At 38.4% G+C, this 25286-nt stretch overlaps 1 protein-coding gene across 2 annotated transcripts in view; it reads right to left on the bottom strand.

Moving 5' to 3' along the window:
* The window catches only part of LOC121942922 (sorting nexin-19-like), a 53520-nt gene that overhangs the window by 16275 nt on the left and 11959 nt on the right, over positions 1-25286 (bottom strand). For both annotated transcript variants that reach the window (XM_042486228.1, XM_042486229.1), the window contains exon 11: positions 23368-23497. In XM_042486228.1, coding sequence (XP_042342162.1) covers positions 23368-23497 — 130 coding nt within the window. The remainder of the gene's footprint in view (positions 1-23367; positions 23498-25286) is intronic.

Genomic DNA, 25286 nt, shown 5'->3' with positions numbered 1-25286 from the left:
CTATTTTTTTTAAACCAATTTTTTTGTTGGTTTTTAGGTCATATCTTCATTCGTTGTTCATGGTTTTGAAACAAATCAAGACAATTTGCTCAAGTTTCAAAGGGTTAAAGCTTAAACAGTATATTTAGATGGACGACGCCTTTCATCTTCTTCCCACTGTACAAAAATGAAGCCAAAAAGACCTGGATACGGAAACTTGTACTGGTGATGTCATTTGGAGCCAGAGTTTGCGCAGTAGTGATCACAGGGTTTAGCTCTTTCTTTAAATTGCTCACTTTCCAATTCAACACGCCGAATCCACTTAAAAAAAGCCAAAAAGGGTCGACGAGGGCCAACGGTGCAAGTCACACTACAGCAACAAGGACAACATTCGCTCACCAACACCCAACTTTGACTTTTAATAACTGCTGGCAAGTCAACACGTAGTAAAAGTTCCCAATTGAAAGCTCCATAGGAAGAAAGTGTAGCTTGCCTCTAGATTTTTACGTCAGCTGGTAAATATAAGCGCCCTTGAAACTTCTTCCCTCTCTGATCTTAAATGCTTTCAAGATTTTAACAATAAAACTGAGGTTCTGCAAACCTTAAAAAGCAATTACCTTTGCTGCAGGTTATAGTTTACAGCTGTCGTCCGAGTCATGCCAAACATTTGGCCATCCCACATGGGATAACAAGACACTGCTTAAGATCAAACATCAAAATTAGACCAAAAAATTATCCTCTAACATATACAAAAACAAGAGAAACATTTTGACATGATACTGTACAGTATCATGTCAAAATGTTTCTCTTCGGGTCACCTGTGCACTCCTATAAAGCCAAATACACTCTCACTGCTGTTACACATAAAAGTGAAGACAACAGACTTGAAGTCATTACGTGATCTGTGAAAACAGCCGGACTGATTAAAACAGGAGGGCATCTGTTGCAGCAGACACGCGTGACACGGACGTCGTAAAATGTGTGAACACACCCTTTGAAACCTGAGCAAACTGGTTTGATTTCTTTCAAAAACACAGGGAAGATGGCAACATCAACTTAACAAGATGTGGCCCAATAATTAGCAAAAAAAAAGTTATAAAAAAAATATGTAAAATAATGTTAAAAAAAAGACCGAAAAGAGTGTTGAAAAAAAAATCTATGTATTTATTTCATATATTAGATTTTTTTCATGAAATAATTTCAAAAATAAAATTATTTCATTTATAAATATATATATTTTTAGGGCATTTTCCCTAACTTTTTAGGTATGTTTTTTAGTAATCCTCCTCTCTTTTTTAGAAGAATAATTTTTAGGCAATTATCTTGTCATCTTCTACTTCTGCTTACCTATTTCTTGCAACTTTTGAGATATTTCTTTCAAAGCTGGTCACTGCCTTTTTCCTGGTGTTTTACAAAGAAATCAAACCAGTTTGCTTCAGTTTTAAGAGTCAAAAAGCTTGTGAAACCCAGCATAAGAAAACTGATGATCATCCAGGTTTCAAAGGGTTAAATAAATCACAATTATCATAACTCTCTGTTCAATATTTGTGTCACCCTACATGTAAAAATGTTTTGGTTGACTCCACATAACCTTCTATTCTTCAACATCAGGGTGCACATAAATCTATTAAAATATCATTTGTGCTGAATCATGAAGTGAATTCAGTCAATCACCTGAATTATCGATTTATCGAGTTGATAATGCACGCAGAGTTTCATGGGGAAGAATGCGACCAACAAACGAGACTTTCTGCTGCTGTACTGAAAACCGGGGCTGGGCAATAAATCGACTTTATCAGTTAATCCAAATCTGTGATTCGATTTTCTCCTCCGCTGCCCCCAGATCTCGAACAAACCAGAGTCCGCTGCAAAGTTTGAAGGCTGTTGCCACTAAAGGCAGCAGCAACCGATTTACTTCAACATCTCAGACAGAGGCAGCAGCCGAGGGGCAAATGTGTCTCACTCTGAGATGCACACGACTGCGTCAGCCCACAAACAGCCAGTAAAAAGCAGCCGAAATCAGTGGAATCATTTTCCTGCTGTGTCCCGTATGACAGGAAAGCGACCCGCTGCAAATCTGTTACTGATGCAGTCACAAATTAATTCATGTAAATATGTTTTGTGAAACTACTGCAGTGCAAATTTAAACAATTCCCCTGAAACTACATAGTTGCACTTTTAAGACAAGTTTGCCTTTAATTTTTACTGCTAAAATAGAAGCAAAACTTTGAGTCTTTGTCAGCTGTAGTTTGTTTTAAAGAAGGGAAAAAAACGATTAAAATCACGAATCATTTATAAATATGAACCTGCTGAACTGTGACCTCAGTGCTGAGGTGATTTTGTGACGCTGTGGATCCTCTCTGTTTATCCCGGTTCCCATTAAGAGTTGCATTGTCAGTAAGTGATGTTGCATCAGAGGGAACAGCAGGAGAAGATGAACACCATGTGAACAGTTTACGTCCCCACAGATGAGATCATTTATCTGTAGCCTGTGAGCCTAACGGAAGAATCACCAGGCCTGATGTGGACACGGCCGTGAGGGCAGACACGAGGCATGCGGAGACGAGCTCAGATCATGACCGAAGAACGGCCGGGGAAGGTCAGAGGTACACGTGCTTTATAACCGTGACCAGCTGCGACATGAACGTCATCGTTCAGATACTTGCCCGTTTACTCCACGTTACTGGAGGATTCCACTAGAGGGCACACCAGAGACTCAGACTGAACAGAAGTCGCGGATACCGTAAAACTTCGACTAAAAGCCTAGCCCCAATTAAATGCGCAGACCCTTTTACTAGCCCGGTGTGGCGACATTTTTAGACAAATAAAGGCCTGTCTCAACTGTAAGACCGGTCTGGTTGCCATGCTGCTCATTTTTAAAGAAACTCTTTGGTTGTGTAAAACCGGGTGGTGGGCTATCGGCATAATAAACAAGAGAGACGCAAAAAAGAGACTTTTTTCAATAAAAGCTAAGGAAAGATGTCCAGTGAATTGTTTTCATTGTTATTAATTTTACAGAATTATTATAATTTTAAAGATTTTTTTTTAACGCTTTGTATTTTTTCTGTTGTTTGTTTTATCTCCTTTCTTTTCTTTTCTTTTTAAGTTTTTTGGAAAATTTTCAGGTAATTTTCTAGTACTTTTGTCATGTCTTTAGTTACTCTTTACCTTCTTCCCATGTTTGGATAAATAAATAAAGGAATAAATAAAGGCAATTTGCCCTGGTTTCACAGGGTTAAATATACAATTTGATTGTATTTCCCATCTTAGCTAAGCAACAGTTTTGTGTGAAAAGAAAGAAAAGCCTATCCCTTACTGATGCCTGTCTTGAATATAAACCTGTTGAGGTCAATGATTTAAGCATATAATAGCCCGGGCTATTACTTTAAGTTTTACGGTATGCACGGAGCAAACAATAAACAGTAAAACGATTATGCCATTGTTAAATCTGAAATCACAACAAAAAAATTATAGTGAAATCATTGTAAGTTTTCTTAATCAAGCACATTTCTAACATGAACAAGTGGTGGAAATAGCATGTATTTTCTTCGTATGCCAATAATGGCAAAAAAAAAAAAAAAAAAAAAAAAATCAGGTGGAAAATAGTAAAAATTACAAATTCCAAGGAAAAAGCTCAGAATGACACCCAGAAATAATACAATGCATGTTTTTGTGCTTTGATGGCTGCAGGATAAAAAATCGCAGTTTGAATGGGTTTCAATGGCACAGTATAAATACAACAATTTTGTTTACACAGTGTATTTTAGACTTATTGTAGGAACTGAGCTGGAAATTAAACAGAAATACACAGTCTTTTCAAAATTTATGCCATATGCGCAAACACAGCCAAAATTATCAACAAATTAAGAATGAAAAGGGCGTAAAATATGCCAAACAGTCCCTGAGGATTAACAAAGAGTGTCTTTGTGACATAACTAGTTATTATATGGTCTATTATTATCTCCTGTAAGCCACATGCAGATGGGATTAATATTCCAGGGAGGTTGGTAAAACAAACAGTTTTCACCATGCTTCTCATCATTTCAGAGCAGCAGCCCTGGCATCAATATATCCATTTCCAAAATTACAACATGTGGTAGGTAATTGAAGATATTTTTCAGAAAAATCCCTTGACCTTGTGTGTCCTGATGGGACCCGAATGTGCAGAAGAAACATATTTGGCAAAGTTAATTAATACAGAAATAGAGAGGAAAACATCAGACACATATGCTGACTGAGCAGGATTAAAACCACTGATCAGCACAGACATTATTAAAAATAATCCAATTTGTTTTTTAGAAATAAATCCTGTTTAAATGGGGTTTAGCGCCGCTAAAGTATAGCTCACAAGAGGCCCATCTAGACATTTAGAGAGATTTATGTGAATCCTGAAGTAACTGAGCACTATAACAACAATGATTCATTCCAGACGCTGCAACCTCTTTTTTTTCTCCATAACTGCCTCGATATATATCTCATATGTCAATCATACAGCTCTAATATGTATAGTACATTCCATTGTTTCTTTTATGAGAAACTGTTGTGGCCAAAATAAAGTCGGTGCCCCGTGCTCGCCAAACGTAGCTCTGTTCAGTTTAAGAAGCAGAGATAAAATTAGAGGTCGGTCAAAACGACAAAGTGTTAATGGTCGAGCATTAACAGTCAACCCATGTTCAGAAGAGTCACGGCTACAGACAGAAGTAGAGACTAAGATTAACACTGCATCTGTTTATTTACAACATACACTATTTGTGGATATAGTAGCATGATGGTGTTTATAGCATTTAGTAAATTAATTTGTCCTGTGCTAAAAACAACACGTTCCCCATAATGTATTTGGGCAACCAAATAGATTTGCCCTCAACAAAAAGATTTTTTTCCATTATGATGTTTGCTGAGAAAAAAAACTGTTGTACTTCAATACACTACAAACTGTGAGGGTTGTTGCTGCTGCTGCAGGACTGTGAGCTCTTTGCCGGAGAGCAGCTGTGGGAGTCTGCCCGGCCACACACACAGTGACAGGGCTAACTGTTGGCATCACACGGCTAACAGAACAGAATACCTACCAACAGGTTTAACCCTTAGGGCCCGCTTTTACATTACACACACTTGTATCGCTGTGCGCACAAAATGAGCTTTCCAAAATCAGGCTTTAAAAAAATATTACACATTAATCAATCAAATCTTTATTTGTATGGCACTTTTCATACAAAGTGATGATTTGTTGTTAATATGATTTTGTTCTTTTATTGAGTTTACTTTTTAAACTACATCAGTCCTAATCATAAATATCAAATTCTCATTAATTTTCTGAATTTTAGACCTTTAAATGTCAGGTTTTTGTCATTATATCACTGGATGAAAAAAAACAGCACGAAATATGAGTTATTTTTAATATACTACATGCTAATGCTAAGTATATTTGTTTTATTATCATTGCCTTGGTTATGACAATGATTAGCAGCAACATTGATTCAGCTGTTCTAGTGGAAATAGCATGTATTTTCTCCATATGCAAAATATAGTAAAAATGATGTCATCAGGTTGAAAATAGCAAAAACTGCAAGTTCCAAGGCAAAAGCCCAAAATGACACCCAGAAATAATACATGCATTTAATGCCATACGCATAAACACAGCTAAAATGATCAAAAAATGAAGAATGAAAAGCACGTAAAATGCATCAAACAGTCCCAAAGGCTTAAAGAAGGAGTCGAGCCAATTCACTGTTGGTGTGCGAGTTTGACGGACCATTAAATGTCGGATGTTAGCCAAGCTGCGTAGGCTCGTGCTAACCAGGCAGAAATTAAACTCACAGTTTGTAGATGAGAGCAGCTCCAGTGACGGCAGCAACAGAAAGTTTGCTGAACCGACGGGGAGTCGAACAGTTCAGTATCAGACCGCGGGCACAAAAAAGGATTTAATGCAGGTATCGTTTGACTGGAGACAATAATAATATAACTTTATATATATATATATGCCTAAAGTGCTTTGACAAACAAGGCAGAAGCAAGAAGAGTTTCCTGCAACCTAACTATAAGAGCCAAACCATAATGACAAACTAACACCAGACAGAATTAAAGGAGAATTAAATAAGAGAGAAACAATTACAAAGCAAAAATAACTACAACCCATATAAATAAGAGTACATACAATTCATAGGATATTAGCAGTAAGCACAGAAATAATAGTACTAATAATAAAACTAAACATGGTCGAGATGAAATAAAGAATAAATAAAAAAGATGAATTAAAAGTGCAGACAAAAGACAGACCTTTTGTCTGCACTTTTGCTATTTTCAATGGTGACTTTTATTTTAAAATCACTAATTTATTTAGTAATCAATTTGACCTTTTATATCTTATCTCTTTACTTGTATATTGTGAATCTGTATCCTTAATTATGTTTTAATTCCCTGTTTGAATTGCCCTGTTGTACCAAATGTGCTATATAAATAAAGCAGCTTTGCCTTGTTGCTTTTCTGGATTTCTGGGTTATTTCAGTCATTATCGAGTATGAAAAGCCAGCTGGCGGTCCAACACGATCACGAGCTTTTCTGCCGGAGTTAGAACAGTGTTGGCGAAGATCACGTAAGAGATTTCTTTGTTTGTGTTTTTCTCTGAGCTCATCTGCCTGGTTTCGAAAAGGGCGAGGCTCAGCTGGAAAAGGATGATGTCATGTGCATCTTCTGTGCATCAGAGTTTGGCAACGTTTGAATTAAAAAGCGATGACAGTCGCAGGCTCGTTTGCTAATGTTGCCAGGCCACTGTCAGTCAAACGAGACCACATCCATTAAAAGCTTGATGAAGAAGCAGATTCAGTAAGTTCAACTTTTAATTAATGAGTGATATTTTTCCCAACTTCCAGTTTTTCCTCTTTAGTCATGAGTATTTGATGTGTTTAGAGTAGCAGCTCAATTTGGAAAGAAAGAAAATGTCAGAGGCTTTGAAATTTCTTTATTTGCCTCTAATAGGGTTCATACACATTTTCACTAATAAATTTTCAATGATACTTCCATAACTTTAATTTTCAAGACCATGCATTTTATGAAATGACCATCAATACTCTTATAGGTTGTTTTTAAAATATGTAATGTTAAAAAAAGGATTAAGAACAGGTTTAGCACTGAATATCTAAATATAACTAAGGGACTGCTCGTTATTTATAAGAGAGGAGGGGTCCTGCAAAAAGGGGGAGGCATGTCAAGTATTTTTTTCAAGCACTGGGGAGGGATTCACGTAAATGTCTGTATTTATTCTACTGCATATTTTTAAATAATGTATATAGGCATTTTTTCTTTAAAAAAATGGCCATTTCTGTGTTTCATTTTTTTTTAAATGGCAATTTATAAAGAAAAAATAATTTGGCCATTTTTTATTCTTTCAACATTTTTTTCTTTAAATTTTTTTTGCCATTACAATTTTCATTGGATTTTCACATTTCTGACGGTCCTTGAACACATTATGTTTTATTATATTATTTGTGAAACAAAATTCAATTCATTCATTCATTTACGGTAACCATTTATCCTCTCAAAGGTGAGGTGACAGTGCTTAAGTGCTTTTCCAAGTGCTGATTACAGTGTCTCTAGCCACATTTACATCGACTGTCCGAGGCGGGAATTTCACGCCGCTTCACTGTTCTTTAAATAACATCGAATCATGGAAAGCCGGAAAGGGAAATACTAACAGCACCGTAACAAGTTCTGTGTAAAATGTAAAGCCTGAAAGACACGACCATGGGCGGCAAGAGTGAGACGTTTTGACAAAATGTTTATGTGTGCGATCGATCGCGGGAGATTTAAAAAGCAGCTTTTAGCAGCTAATTCAAAGAAGAACGGCGGCCATAAATGTCCACAAAAACCGAGAAAAAAATCAAGATTCAGGAGCTCTTTACCCTCCGAGGAGAGGACGAGATCAGCTGTCATATAACAGAGACACTAACTAAACAGATTGTGATGGACATGTTATAACTTTTTGATTGTTTAGAAAGTGCTGCTGATGCACATGTTATACGTCACGGTAGAGGGGACGCTCATCACGCCCGTCATACCTCCTCTGAAACGCGGGATGCTGTGATGCAGCGTCTAATCACACACAGGAGTGAAACGAAGTGCAGGGGCGGAATAAAGAGGGGACTCCGTTGCGGCCCTAAATCTCTGTGTGAAAAGCAGCTACAGTGTAAGAGTGTACTTGTGGCCAAAACCACGGAAACGTACAAACAGATGCGAAAGCCATGATGGCTCCATAAGCTCTCAATACAAGAGGGCAAAAAGGCAAAAACAGGAAGGTTTCATCATCATATAACAGCCTACACAGTGCAGTCATACTACAGAAAGACAAAAATCCACACCAGAATTCCTAATGACTCAGTTCTGACACAGACGTCAGCGGTTAGCACAGTTGTTTTGACCGAAGCGTGTGATGTGTCTGCTCTCATCGAGGCGTGCACCTCCGTCCAGCCCTCTGGCTCAGGGCTCATCACATCACCACCTCCATTCAGGCCGCGGTGCCCTCTTACAGCGCGGCTGTCTATAGTCAGCTCTGTGTGTGTGTATGTACGTGGCGGGTCTGGTTTTACTGGGACTGTCGTGGCGCCTTGTTCCCCACGGCTGGTCAAAACAGACATGTGACGTTAGAGCCGTGAGCCAGAATTTAATCACATGTGGGACACAGAGGTTTGCATTAACACCGTCACATCTATGCGCAAACTGACACATATAGCACACGGGACAAACGGCGAGAAAGGTCGGTGCATGCAAACCTCAACACACACACACACACACACACACACACACACACACACACACACACAGGTCAGTGTTCCTGCCTGTGCTACAATAACATCCATCTAACTCAGTCTCTGCTGTCATCACCATTGCAGTCTTATGGCAATCACCAAAGAGATTACTTTTCCCTTTGGCGCATGCAACCACACACAGATTTAGACCCTGCACACACACACGCACGCGCGCGCACACACACACACACACACACACACACACACACACACACACACACACGCACATGCACACACACACACAGAGAGTGCTTGCAACCAATTAGAGCTGACAAATGCCAAGTAATTCTATATGAGAGATTGCGGTCTGGTAGAGTCTTAAGACTCTACAGAATTATTGCTACCATGAAAACCGCCAGTTGTTTTCCAGCTCTGCTCCGTCAAAGATATTTTTCAAGAAAGAGGAGAGTGCCCAACCAATGTTCTGCTCTCCGCCTGGGGGCTTACTGCAGCTTAAATTCAACAAAACATGTAGTGTAACCATTAAAGTCGCATTGATACACAAGTGTGGATCATCTGAGGAGAAGTCTGCAAAATATGTGTGTGTCACCAGCCAGATGTATCAAGTTGCTGCTTTTATGAACTTTTTGCAGATGTCGGTGCCTTCTTTAGTGGCATTTTTTTTTGTTTTTTTGGGTAAACAGCACTGATCATGAAGAAAATTAAGAAAAAAACATAGTGTGTTACAGTCATGCTGATTTAAAGGAGCAGAGTGTAAGATTTAAGGAGATTTAGTGGCTGTCTATCCAGTAAATTCTATAATTTCCAAATATGCAGATGCAAAAACTTAAATTTATTTTTTCGGTGTAAAATAACAATGACTTTTTGGTCTAACTTAGGTTCTCATGTTTTCAATGACTGCAATATTACTCATGATTTTACCCTTAAAGATATAATCTGTCATTATGATGACAAAAGTAACAAATATTTGAACTATTTTGTTATTTTTTTATTTTGATTGGGAAATTGTTTGTCACTCAACAAAAATCTTTAAGTTCACAACCCTCTTTCCATTTTTTATTGACTGATTTTAACTCAGTGCTCTCCTCTATTGCTCTTACAAATAACAAAAAAAGTAACAGATTTTTAGACTATTACAAGAACTTACGTGGCAAACCCCCCAAATGTGACATGAATTATTTTTCCGTGTCCACTCTTTCTTTTATTTATCTATTTTTTGATTTTTATTTTAGGATTTTTATTGATTTGTGTATTGATATTATGATTATTTATTACTATTATTATTAATAATAATATTTTTTCTGTGTAAATGTCAATTATCTGTGCTCTCATGTATGTTTGTGTTCTTGTTTATCTGGCATGTTTTGTAGAATTTTTTTGTTAAATAAAGAAAGAAAAAAAGAGAAAAAGCAGAGGTAGTGCACTGCTTCTTAAATGAGTGGTAGTTCTAACAAAGATGGTGATTTTATTAAATTGAAGAATTTATTAAAACGGAGAAAAAAAGCTTCCTAATACAAATTAAAGAGTTGCTTCTAGTGACGAAATTCTGAGAAAATTCTTAATATTTTTTGGTTTTCTAAGAATTTTCCCTGAAAGTTAAGACTAGGTCCTGATGAAGATAAAAGTTAATCACCTTAAGCTCTTAAGCGAACACCTAAGGTTGCTGTAGACTGTTAGGAGTAGAGAGGAGGACTTTTAGAAGCTTAAGAGTTTCGTAACCAGAGGAGAAAATGGTAAAAAGACAAAGAGGAAGGAGAAATATTCTCCAAATGCTCGATGGTGCAGGGATAACGTTTGTGGCAGATCTCATCAGACATGCGCTCACATCTTCCACCCAACACAACAATGACGTAACGCCAGAAATTAAGTGATCACAAGTCGAAGATTAATGGTGTGGTGGAAATTTATAGCAACGTCATTATTAATCACATATTTTCACATATACCACACACGCTACTCTATATTTCATTTCTTGTCTTATCTTGTGTATGACTCAGCTAAGTTAATCATCATCCTGGAAAAAGGATATCTAAAGTTCTCTTTATTGAAAAAATGTTTTCATGGTACCACGATCAGATGATTTTAGGAAACGGTGAAAAATCAAGAAGAATGAATCCAATGTCTGTTTTGATTGTGTGTGAAAAAGGACCGGCCACTAAGAGAAGTTATATCACTGTCTGTCAAATGTGGCATGCCTCAGTCTCTTTGCAAACCAACTCAGGTCTTTGATTTAAGATCTTTATATTTCTTACAGCGACTACGCCTCCGAAAAGTTTCTTTTTGAGTTAAAAAGTGCACAACAATGGAAACTGGGAAAATGTTTCAGAGCAGCAGTGATCACACAAAAACGTGTCTCACAGTCTCATGTTGTGACGCAGTTCATTTTATTTCCACTGGATGTCCACACCACGCAGGCTAACAAAAAAGCATGTCTGTGACAACCAATCACATCTGTTAAAAGAATGCACCATACCTAGCAACGGGGTGAACAGCACCTCCTCACTCAGGTTAAAGTTTCTCTTCCTTCCTTGCTCAGATTTGCTCTGAGAAATGTCCTAAAGCAGTTTTGAGTCAAGACTCCTAGCTAGAAACTTTCAGGCTTAGTTAGGGGCTCCCGGGGAGAATTCTTAAGTCGGTATACACTGAGCGATTTTGGGACATCGCAGACAAAAGATGACCAACGTTAAAGAAACGTGCTGATATCTTTGGACGTGGAGGTCCAGGCAGCACAGTGAGGCTCAAGGACGGCTGTCACAGTCGTGTGATCAAAGACAGCCTGGGATAAGATTTTGACAGTGTCAGAAATTTGGGATGACCATCGCACTGTGTGACTCTCATTGCAAAACTCGCATACCAAGTTGACGTCTTTTACCCAGCCACGACCGCGTCCACGTTCTCCTCCTCCTCTTCTTCAGACTTTTTCCGACACACATAAATGCCGCTATAGCGAGGGGCTCAATTTGTTTGTTTGTTTTTCTATCACTGCTACAGTGGCATAGATGGATGACACAGGCCGACAATGTTTTGTCCGTGCGTTTTTACGTCGATAGATGTAGGTCATCTCTCAGTCTGCAGGAGGCTTTAGAGGCTTTGTGCATACAGCCTCTGTACCCTACTGGACGTGCTTTTCTAGTTTTGACTTAAATTCTTTAGCTGTGACGCACACTGTGTTGTTTTAATCTCAATTAGACGCTCTTTGAGAGTTGTGAGAGAGTCCAGTTACACTCACAAGCTCAAGGATCTGAAACAACTGATTAAATGAACAACTGTTGGGCTCAACGCCACGAATCTACGTGATACAATCAAGACAATCAAGATGAAGCGAAGATGCTTCAAATACTTGGCCGAAAACCAATAATCAGTGACGCAAGAGAATCCAAATACACGCGAAACATCAGCTGAGCTGGCCAACAACTATGAATGTGTTGGACTCCGCTGGGATTTATTTTAGTTACCATTTATGGCAAACACAGGCAAGTATAACCAGGTCCTGTTTGAGCTAAAAGAAGCCTCCAGACAGTTTTCGGCAGACGAGATGTCATTGCACAAGTATGTCTCTGGAGACAGAAGACCAACCATGACTTTGGAGCCACATCTCCGGGCCCCAGGCTCAGGTGAGCGGTGGAAACAGACACCAGGGATGTAGAGGGGCCAAAGGGTCACTTCATTTTGCAAACATCCCGACAGCACGCGGCACTTGTCCTCCATCTAACTTTACCAAGAGTGTGGACAGTTCATGTCCTGGGGAGGGAGGATTTTGGTGTCCCTACAACTCACACTAAATAAGGATAAATGGACACAGAGGCGGACAAGCTTTAACTGATGGCACACGGGGGTTTAAGTGTGTTTCATAACCTTCACGATAAGTGACCTAGGTATTTGACCTATTATGTCCCCCTGAGACGATTACATCGGTCTGCAGGAATTGGAAAGCAACTGCAGACTACTATTAGCCTGTAATGGAAGACAATATTTATATTTCAGAAACGTCTGTCGATGTATAAACGGAATAATGCCCCGAGCAAACGTGATGGTGACATGACACAGGGCGCACTTCCAACTGAAACACGGGGTGAAATATAAAGCACTCAGACGGTCTGATCCCACCGTGAGGAGTGCGTCTGAATTTGTCTCATCTCAGGAACAGCTTGTCCAGGAACGTCGCACCTCCTCCACTCCACAAAGGCTGATAGATAGCCTGCACCATTATGTAACAGCATCTTTTCCATCCAACACACCCTCTTCTTCTTCCCACCAATACCAAATCTGTCACCTGTCTGACCACCGGCACACTCAGCCTGAGAATTCCTGCTGACAGGAGACGCTTGCAGCCTGGAAGCAGGGTTTTTCTGTTTATACCTCACGCCTGGCCCCGGGAAGCCATACGTCAAGGAACAGCACCGGAGCAGAAAAACAGCAGAGGACTCTGGTATCACGTCCTCACTGTAAAAACAACCAGCGGTGTCAAAAATCCTCCTGAGTCGAGGATGGATCTCTGTTTTTGGGCCAATCGTTTAAAGAAGAGAGACTTAAATCCCTGGATTCCCCACATCGCTGTCACTGAGAGTCATTAGGTCCTCACATTAACACGGCATGAGGTTTTCTGTTATGTTAAGACATGATAAAAAAAATCTTGCTCTGACACATGTAAAGTCACAGAGAGGTGCCAAAATGAAAAAAGAGAGTAAATCCTTGGAACAACAGCAGGTCACACCTAGGCGATTAAAAATAGTCTTGTGTTCAAAGTCAGACACACATGACTATTTTCACATGCTGCTAATACCTCAAACTAAATATCTGCTGATACATATTCGGACACGCAGTAATTTTAGACCAGAGAGCCTGGACTGATTCATTTGAACTTTTTTCTGTCTCCCTGGTGGAGATGGCGGCGAGCCTGCAGCAGACTACCAGGCAAATGAGCCGTTTGACTTGGGTAAACATCGCTACATATGGATCTGCTCAACACATGACAGCGGCATGGAGCTAGCTGGGGTCCTTAGTTGAGCCTGAATTGAGCTGCTAATGCAGCGGCCTCACAAAGGATGAATAACAGCCGATGAGGGTTTTCTAATGGTAGCAAAATTGAATTAAATTTGTAAATAATTTTAAATTAATGCTCTTCTAAGTGTGCCACACTTGTTACTAGAAGCTCAAAATGTAGCTCCTGCAGTGGCCGTCTGCAGATACGAAGGTTACGTAAATGCAAAACAAGATATTCAAATATCAAAGTCATGTATCTTTGATTTCTTTTACATTTTATTTCCTAAATCTGCATTAATGGAATTGTAGCCCAGTTGGGGGAAGCACAAGCTGTTTAGCAGGAGAAATCGGTTCCCATGCGCCTGAAGTGCCTTTGTTTTAAACCTGCTTTTTTAGGACTCTAATGGCGTGTAGTTAAGACTTTTTCTTGTTGCCGAGGCCAACTCATGACCTATGGGGTGAATTTTGTTAAGTTTACTTAAAATTTAGTCATAATTACTTGATTTAGCAAAGTTGTTGCAACTTAAAAATGTCTAAGTCTAATAAGTCTAAAAGTCTAATTAAATCAATATTTCTAAGTTTTAGCAGCTTCAGTAAACTAAGTTGCTATATATCTGCATTCTGCTGGTTGCAATCATATTTGTATTTTCTTAAACATGTTAACAAAACAGAACTCATCAATCTTGTAACTTGGCTAAATTCTCTTTGTCACAATCAAAGTAAGTTGAACTAAATTGGTTTACTGAAGTTGCAAACACTTTGAAAGAGCAAGATAGTTACACGTGTCATTTCTAAGTTGCAACAACTTTACAAAATTAAGTAAATACAGCTAAATGTTGAGTATGTTTCGTAATTTAAAATAAAGTAAACATGGATTATGATCAACAGTTTTATTTCCTTCCCACTTTCAATGTAATTGTTTCCAAGATTATTTTAAGAAAGAAAACCAGATTTTACAGCGTTTAGACGGTACAATCTGTGAGGCGGTGAAGTCGAGTGCAGAGTACTGCAAGCACGGCCGTACCACACACCTGTGTTATCTGGCGGTATTTCACGCAACTGCATTTGTCCATTCACATGATGGTCGTCAAAATTATTATTTTTTTTTTTAAAGTATCAAATGATGTACTCTTCTGGTATTGCTATCAGTTTGGGGTACTAGTATTGCCAGAGGGCTATGTCATGATCTCATCCTATCCATAACTGAACAATAACAGAGCCTTCTGCTGATGAAGACTGTGAGATGCACCTGAAAATATAAAACAAAAAACAAAAGTTTGCAGCCCATGAGCTCATATTGTTTTTTATTAGAGCCCTGAACACTGTTTTAATGTGCCTTTAAAACCACCTACTTTGAAAGTTATAGTCTCTGGCTTTGTTATGACTTTTCATACAAACTGTATTTGACGACGTGGTCTTTATAATTTCATCTACATGAGCCTGTAGCGAAAACATCATATTAGGAATGACTATAATAGCCAGATTAACATTCGGGACTGTTGTTATTGGATAAGCGTGCTCCAGTGCTCTGAAGCAATCCATCTGCACATGCTCTGTGCAAACCGTCTGCTTTCAAAAGGCAAACAGCCAACTGCAAAAATTGAAAAACAAATTGTGAAAAAGCACGTGAGTCAACTCACGGTGAATAAAACATACTACTTATAAGAGGCGGTGTTATATATTTTGTTAATGTTGGAGTCCTGACCACATCTTCAGAATTCTCGCCAAATGCCACAATGTGGTCACAGGCTAAATCGTGCAGCAGCGAGAGCGAAACCACTTTCCCTGAAGCCAAACAACTTGTTGTTCACCACGGCTGAAACCCAAGCTGGCCACTGGATGTCAGTTAGAGATCCCTGGGTATTAATTAACAGTGTAGCTGAAGCAGAGACAGAAGGAGCGAAAGAAAAAGATTGAGAGAGTCGGAGGGCTCTCTATGACAACTGCTGACAAGCTCTAAATCCTCCATGCCCTGCTTCATCCTCACCTCCATCATCAAGCTGTCAGCGAGGACTTGTGGTACCATTGATTTGTTTATGGAAGTATTAATATGCCGTTTTAGGCAGTAAAAATAAAGAATCATGTCATTGTGTGACAGGTGCAGAAAACAACTGGCAGAGCAGAGGTGCCACATGGAGTTCGGTGAAGTTAAACAAGTTGTAAACAAATACGCAAGTAAAAATAAGACACAACGTCGGTCGCACGACAGCACTCCAATTATAGCATTTTTTTATTGCCACATGGACGTTTCGGGCAAGACGTCCTTCTTTAGCGTTTACATTTACATTCAATATCACAGAGAAAGCCCACAGGTGGGGACAGCTATAAGTCAGGACATGAAAACACCTACAGCGCATCCCAGCAGGGGGAGCCAACATTTTTAAGACACAAATCACAGTAATATGTATTTAAATAATGAAGAAATAATAATTATTTTATTTTATTTATCATTATCTTTATTTTATATTTCATTTTATTGATTTTTAAATTATTATTATTGTTATTATTATTATTATTATTGTTATTATTATTGTTATTATTATTTTTTATTATTGTTATTATTATTATTATTATTATTATTATTATTATCATCATCATCATCATCATCATCATTATTATTACTATTTTATTATCATAATTATTATTTATTATTATTAACTGATCTATTTTTAAATAAATTTATTGTTTATTTTTTTTACTACTGTAATTTGTGTCTTAAAAATGTTAGCTCCCCCTGCTGGGATGCTCTGTAGGTCTTTTCATGAGTGGACTTTCTTGCCTGCAAACAGATACAGGAGCCCGTTAAAACCAACAATTACCCCACTGACGAACCAGGACTGGAATTTCTGCCTTGCTGTGGTTTGCCTCCGCAGACCAGTCAAGCTGCAGTCACGGTTTACCTCTACGTCCGCTCGTAGTCCTGTGCGGCTATGACAGTTTATAATGCTTCAAATACGGATGTTGCTGCAAAGACGCTACAAATTCTTGAACATGGCTGCTTCCACACATCTTTAACCAGCACAGATGGTCTATACAACAGCCAGAAAGATTTATTTTTTGTGTGAGAGTAGTATATTTGTCTGAGTAACCTTGACCTTTGAATTTCAACCACCAAATTTAAATCAGATCAAATCACTAATCAAATCACTAATAAGGTCATAGTGACCTTGACCTCTGACCACCAATATCTAATCAGTTCGTCCCTGAGACCAAGTGGATGACTGTGCCAAATTTGAAGAAATTCTGTATTGCTGTCACTAGTATGAGACAGACAAGGTACCAGTGATCTTGATATTTGACCTGTGACCACCAAAATCAAATCACCTTAACCTTGGGTCCAAGAGGACGTTTGCGCCAAATTTAAAGAAATTATCTCAAGGTTTTCTTGAGATATTGCATTCAGGAGAATGAGACAGAAGAGATCTTATTGACCTTGATCATTGGCCCTTGACCCATGACCACCACAATTTAATTAGTTTATCCTTGAGTCCAAGTGGACGTTGAAGCCAAATTTGAGGAAATTCTCTGAAAGTGTTCTTGAGATATCGTATTCAGGCAAATGAGACAGATGAGATCATACTGACCTTGACCCTTGACCTGTAACCACAAAAATGTAACTTATTCATATTTGAATCCAAGTTTTTGCTCAATTTAAAGAAATTCCCTAAACTTGTTCTTGAGATATCACTTTCAGGAGAATGAGATAGATGAGACCACAGTGACCTTGACCTTTAAACCACGACCAAGAAAATGTAATCAGTTCATCCTTGAGTTCAACGGGATGTTTATGCCAAATTTAAAGAATTTCCCTCAAGGACTTCTTGAGATATCACGTTCAGGTGAATGAGAAAGACGAGATCACAGTGGCCTTGACCTTTAACCTTTAACCACCAAAATGTAATAAGTTCATCCTTGAGTTCAACGGGATGCTTATGCCGAATTTAAAGAATTTCCCTCAAGGAGTTCTTGAGATATCATGTTAAGGTGAATGAGAAAGACAAGATCACAGTGACCTTGACCTTTAACCTTTAACCACCAAAATGTAATCAGTTCATCCTTCAGTGGACGTTTGTGCCAAATTTGAAGAAAGTCCATCAAGGCTTTCTGGAGATATGGGACAGAAGTATGGACAACCTAAAAACATAATGCCTCAGGCAACAGCTTTCGAAGGTGTGGAGGCCTAAACCGACGGCATGGCAGCACAGGTGCCCCGACAAACAGCACCTGTGCATTCTCCAAGTAGGGCAAAAAAGTCGGCCGATATGACGTGTCCTCTGGACTCGCAGGGGGAATGTTCCACACTTACAGTGTCTTACTGAACTCAGTCCAATGGCAAAAGCGCTTGCCAAGAAAACCTGAACCACTTGATGCAATTTGATTAATTACAATCATTATATTGTATCATCATCGCCACTAACCCACTTTCTCCACCACACGATTGCAGCCAATGTTGTAGCCAGGGCACGTACTTACCACAGAAAAATATGTAATGGAGTCTCAAAGGGCGTATTTCATTCTGTTGCGGGGCAAACCGACCTTAACACTGTCACAAATGCATTTATGGAATTGACGTCACACGCTTTTGAACGCTGACATAGTTCTCAGCTAGCTTTTCTCAAAGTATTGCAGGATGTTTACCTCAAAATGATCACCAACTCACCTTTTTCTGTCAAATATAGGAAGCATTGTGTTTACAGACACTTGAAACCAAACAGAACACAAAGTATCTCCACCAATGCTCGAGATGTTGACATAACGTGGCTGCACTCGTCTACATCTACAGTACATCTAGACACTGGATCCAGCTGGATTTTCCATCCAGACTGCCGTCTAAGAGACTATATTCATCTCAAACTGTCCCACTTTCCAGTCCATAAAAATCAGACATCTCCCAAACCAGAGCCTCGCCTTGGACCCCATTTATAGGAGCAGAGAGCCGGCTTTTCCAGCCAGACCTGTCACACACACACACACACACACATGCACGCAGACCCAGATTTGGCCTGTTGGGTCCTGGTTTCATCTCCCACGCACATACACATGCTTTCTGTACCCACTTGTAATTCAAAATTAAATTCTGACACAGATGTATCCACTACATCTGTAGACTGGCATGGATGAGGTTTCTACTGCCTGCAGCTTCTATTTGCCTCCCACCAAACAGCTGTCACATTATATAAAAAAATAATCATTCTGATGATCAGTTTATTAATAAAAACACAAAAAAAACCCTGCAAAAAACTTACTTATACTTCTCTGGACTTTTTTTCTCTGTGGTCTTGAAATTTTAGTGAGTAAAAAACTTTAAGGAACCAACAGTGAGCACAACAAGGTCTTTTGCTCTCGGTGAAATTCAGAGTGTATGAGTTAAGGACGCGGTTCTCAACTAAGGGTGTAAATCACTGGTACCATCAAAACAATATTATGGCAATACTTTGGACAACAATACATACAACATTCAATTTCAAGCTGATTTTAAATGCTCATTTAACACAGTCGCTAACTGAGAAGCTGCACCCCCTTTTTGTAAACAAGCACTTCCAGCTGTGGTTTATGAGGTAGATGGTACGTAGGAGTCGCTTGCTCAAAAAAGTTACAAATCCATCCACTGTGGCTCTAACGAATGTCCGTACACTTGGAATAATAATACAGCTATTTGGTCAATATGCGGAGAAAAAGGTGCTGCACGGTGATTTAGCCTCAGCTAGCTCACAGCTGCACAAGGGTTCATGGGTAACAGTTTCAGGTTGTACACTGAAGAGGTTTTATGAATAGACCCATTTATCACTTATATGTTGAATCCATGTTTATCTGCATTTTTAGACACATTTTACTTTTAGAAAAAAATTAATTGAACCTTTAACTAAAGTAATAAGTTGTAATTTTGCGGCCTCTCTGCAGCAATTCTGAGGACCTCCTTGGGGCCACAGACCGCCTGTTGAAGATCCAGACCTCACACATTGATTGAACAGCCATCAGAAGCACATTGGGGTTCGGTTATCTTGCCCAAGAATACTTCAAAATGTTGACTGGAGGGAAAAACTTTCATCCCTCTTTTTGGCGTACCACACATAGCCAATTATCATTCATTTATAGACGGTCATGGGCATGTAGCCAAAACATCATCACATCATTGTTTTTTTGTTGTTGACCCCATTGCGTATATCGCGTGCATCAAAGTATGTAATTTAATGTGTTACTTACAATTTGTTGTATGACCTTTTTAAAGCTAATTTGGGTTTCTAGGCCCCCAGCACCCTGTTTTCTTCTGTATGCTTTTTGCTCTGTTTTCTGTTACTGCTAATTAAATTAAATTAAATTAAATTAAAATAAATAAACATTAAAATAAAAATTTAAAATTAAAATAAAAAAATAAAATAAAATAAAAAAAAAAATAAAAAAAATTAAAATTAAAATTAAAATAAAATAAAATGCTAGCAACCTTGACTGGCTGTATTATTTTTGTATATATATATATATTTGTCCTGTTTTCTGTTACTGTTTTTAATGTTGCTAATGAATAAAATAAAATAAAATAAATCAAGACAAACAAAATGAAGGTCAAAAGCCTTATTTTGACCTGCTGTGTTCTTGCTCTGCTGTCAGTAATGAGTTGCATTTATTTATGACTGATGACTGTAAATTGCGGCTGCATGGACACAGCAGTAAAGCGACATTTAAAGGGTGAAATGCAGCTCCCCATCAGTTGGACTGGGTGGCTGGTAATTACAAATAGCTCCTTTAAGGCTTGGCTTGGAATGGACACTAAAACTGCTACTGCTTTGTCTTTTGTATCTCTTAATCAGATGTAGCGCATCCCGTAATACTCAGGCATGGTTCTGGTAACCATCAGTAAATCCTGGCTGAAGCCCAAAGGTTGTGGGCCCAGACGCTTTAAAACACCCTGACATACGCTAACAATTTGAACCCTCATTCAGATCACTTTTTCCTTTTGGTAGGGCGGCTTTTATATAAGGCATTTATGTAATTTTAATTTTTATGTAAGCTTTTGCTGCTTTACTTTTGCACATTTATTAATTCATCTACTTACCAAACACTACTTTGCATTTATTTAAAAAAAAAAAAAAGAACATAAAGCTACTTAATACCACAGTCTCATAGGTGGTGTTTCTATCTGCAGCAGTCTGGAGCATCTTGCCTCCTCTGCACAGAGAAACCAGCTGATGAGAGGAGACACTCGCCGCGCTGAGAGCTGTCACGCCACTGTTGACAGACTGCAGCCTAATATAGACGAGGCCGAACAAAAGCACAAGGCCTTTCATACTTGGAGCTGCTTAAAATAGAGGAACCAGTATCAATATGAAGAAACGATATTCCGGCACTGACACCCCAGGGGAACGTGAGGTCGCAGCTCTAACACCACAAACACTAGAACCTGAGAACATTGTCTGCATGTTCTGTTTACTGGCAGCAGGAGGTATACCTATCTGCGACAAATGTCTGGGGAGTCGATGTCAGGCGTTTCACTGAGGGCCAAACAGTGGAGCACGCATGCACGTCTGTTCTACTCGTACACAACAGATGTGACAGTGAAAAGACGACATACTATTCAAAAAGTAAGAGCGAAGAAGATCGATCCTGCTCCAGTGGAAGAAGCTGGCCTCAGCGGCTGAGGGAGGTGATGCAGCGTTTCAAACTGAGATTTATATTAAATGGCTCTTCTGATAAATTTGTGAGAATCTGAAGCACATTTTAGCCAAACTGTGACCCTGCCTCATTAAATATAACTCCAAATGAATTAAATTAAGTTATGTTTACCTATTTTCTTGCATCATTTTGCAGCCAATCACAGTGGGCCTTTATTTTGTGCAACTGCAAGTCTCAGTATGCAGCTGATTGTCTGTATTATGTTTATGTACACATATGGGTTTATTTTATTCCAGTGTTGTCTTCCTGCTATGTTGTGTGGAAGTTAAATAAAAATATGTTAAAAATTAAAAAAACTAAGAGCAAGCTCCTCTGATCAGCGCATTTCTTTATAGTTTCTGTTGAGTGATTAATAGGTGTGCTGCATGGAAAGTGATGCTACCTGATTTTTAAAACATGCATCATTGCAAAGGCTCCTTGTCAACTCTTGTCTGAAATATTGGCTCTATCGACAAATAACGTGCATGCTCCAGAGTCCCCTCTCCAGCTCATAAACAGCCGTCTCTGTGGAACCACGTGTTCTCATGTCCTGACCTGGCTGAGTCCACAGACTCGACCCCCTACTATGCAGAAGTTTCCATCACTTCTCTGCTGCAGAGGAGATTGTTAAAGCACTTTAAGAAGACAGTCATCCAGAGACGACCGCTGTTTAAAGAGACAGAAAACTATTTGCCTCGTTGTGGCAGCATTAGTCAGGTTTACTGGGAAGCCCAAATCACCAAAAACCTTTCTTAATATGTAATTAATATGTAATTTAGGGTCTTACATGCACACGGATTTGTATATATTAGCTAAAACTTTTCATTTTTTTATATTCAATGTCTAATACCTGAACATTGAGAGCAAAGCTAACCAAAATCAAATTTCTTGTTTGTGTAAGCATACTTGGCCAATAAAGCTGATTCTGATTCTGATAATAAAAGGCATGAAAAATGTTCAGACATTAGCCTCAATCCAAATTTGAAATATTGTCATTTTAGTTTTTTTTCCACAGTTTCCTGAAGCAGGGTTGAATTGAGCGGGTTATCCCTGGTAAAGTAAGTAAAAGCAACAAAACTACAGCATCGTCTTTCTGCGCTTATGAAGTGTAGCTGTAGAGCTCACTGAAAAAAGGGGCATTGTGGGTAATAACGAGTCAGTGTTTGGTTGTGTCGCGTCTTGTTCGGTAACTTTTATTTTCCAGTGAATATTCACTTTTAAAGTTTATCTGCACATCATTAGCGTTACCATGCCAGCGCAGGATGCAGGATATCATGTCACTCTCAGTAAAAGATCGTAATTAATGCTAAAAAACTAAATGTTTTCATGCCAATGTTGGAATTAAGTACAGGTATGATTCAGAGGAATATGGCTATTCGTTTTTAAAGCCCTGACAAAGACCGGCAGGCAGCATTTTGGCTTCTTTAATGATTTAGACACCATAATAAAGGCTTTCTATAGCATTTTCGGTCATTTTTTCGACATGCTATATTATGGTGTTTTTGGCCGCATCATTCTGTGCAACGCCGGGCCTCAGCATGCTATTTTATGCAGTTTTCAGCTGTTTTGGGACATGTCATATTTTTCACATTTTTCGCCTTTTCGGAGTGTCTGGATTTCCTTCCCGTTTATCCTGTTGGTTACTGTTTTCCATGAGCACCTGACACAAGTTTTTGACCTACGTTTGTATATAGCCTACCAGTCATCTCTTATTTCTATTTTTTTTAATGTTTTTTTGTGTTGCATTTTTAATCTATCATGACAAAAATGCCAACACATCATTAGGATTTCTACACCTCTGGACTTACTTGCAGATTTAGCCTTCTGTATTCAAAATCTGCTTCATTTTGCCAACTTGTTTTTCCTTTTTTTACTTATCATATGCATTTATCTAAATCCATTTTCTTAAAAATATGTTTTGGCTTCTGTGTCTCTGTGTCTCTTTTGATAAGTGGTACCAAATCAAGGTGTTTTTTATAGTATGAATGTAGCACGTCACCTGTTAATGAGGGTCCCAAACAGCAGCCTGATGGTCTTCTGAATGTTTTCGGTGCACAGCCAGCTCCACTGCTCCTTCATCAGCAGACACAGGATGTTCAGAGCCACCTCAGCCAGAGCCGTCTCAGACGCTGTGCACAGACACCAGACAAATTCAGAAAAACACAACCCACTACTGCACACTGCAAGATAATTATATGTTACAGGCAACAATCAGATACCATACTCAAAGTACACAGTGGTGTATGTATGTAGGTTAAGCATGCAAAAAAAGCAGCTGAAAGACAGATGCATGTATCTATATCTGAAACCAAACATCTGTTTCAGAAAAATACTTTTCAGCACCCCACTTCATACATTTATTAACACTGCCCTCATGTGGTGAGACCTAGACACAGCACTTTACTTTTTTAGGTAAATTACACAGTCTAATACAACTCATTACAACACATCTGAATCATGCTTTACCCAAAAAACATGTATAACATAAGTTTTTGTGAAAACTTTCCAAGAGGTCTTGATCTAATTACAGGTTTATCACTTACATCTTAATAAGCGGTGTGTCACTGCGCTGCATTATACTGACAAATAGTTAAAATTACACCTCTGACAGTGTCAGTCAACACTTAACGTTATCATTTTTGACAGAGCAGCTGCATTGGGCAACATTAAAATTAACAGGTGTACCTAAATAAATAAAGTGTACTTAAGTGTAATAAATTGTATTATGTACAGCAACCAAGAACTGTTGCAAGAGGGAGAAGAAATGCACCTTTACAAAAAAATGCACCCAAACACACACACACACACACACACACACACACACACACACACACACACACACACACACACACACACACACACACACACACACACACACACACAAAAAAAAATACACACACACACACACACACACACAAAAAAAAAAAAATAGAGGTGTCAGTTTTAAAGTAAAGACAAATTTTATTTTATAACCAACTGGAAATTGAGTTGTGAAACATAGTCACTACTTAATATTTGTCATTGCACTGAAGTATTTGATCTACCATCTATCTTGACTCGTGTGGTCTTTAAATTCAAAAGTTAATTTTGCGATTTCAAAAACCTGTTTTATTTTGGGTTTTTTTTTGACAAATTCAGAATTTTGTGGGGTTTCCAGCCTCTCATCTGTACTTCTCTTTCTTGGATCATGTGACTGACTGAACTTGACCTTTCTGACTGTGCAGAAATCAACTCAATTCAAGCCTGAATGCTTATCCTTGATAAACAATGCTCAAGGTTTAATTTTTCAACTTCAGAATTTTTTGTCTGATTTTTACCAGCCCAGTCTGATTAGAGCTTAAGTTTTGGACTTGAAATATTAGATCCTAAAATGAACAATTAATTTCTTTGAAACTGAACAATTTGAAATAACCTTTTACAAAGAGGGAAATGAAAAACGGCAAACATTACAAAGTATGATTTGTTACTTTAGAAAAAAAATATACATATATAAACATATTTTTTTTAAAAAAGAAAGAAAGAAAAAAAAATATTATTATTATATATATATATATAAATAAAAATATGTCAAAAAAAGAAAAATATATATCTAAATGCTTTAATTTCAGTGTTGTTAACACCGTGCAGAATGAAATTTAAAATTAGGTATTGTTTTATAAATATTTAATGTACTGTAAATGCACTAACTGAACCTTGGAGGTGTTCAGACGTCTAAATATCTGCTGTGAAAGTAGCACATTAGATCTCAGTCTCAGTCTGGTTACTTTTACAGTGGAACATTAGGGTCTGGTCAGAACGAGGCACCTCATTCACCCTTCGTTCACCCGGACTGTCTGGAAAAAAAAACTGTCCTTCAAAAAGACAATGACCAGATGCCTAACAAGGAAGAAATGCAATTTGGATTCAATTAAACAGGGA

This window comes from Plectropomus leopardus, chromosome 5 (assembly GCF_008729295.1).
Source record: "Plectropomus leopardus isolate mb chromosome 5, YSFRI_Pleo_2.0, whole genome shotgun sequence".
NCBI classification, from domain to species: domain Eukaryota; kingdom Metazoa; phylum Chordata; class Actinopteri; order Perciformes; family Serranidae; genus Plectropomus; species Plectropomus leopardus.
Note: the sequence above shows the minus strand (reverse complement) of the source record. Positions and strands in the feature narration are given on the sequence as shown.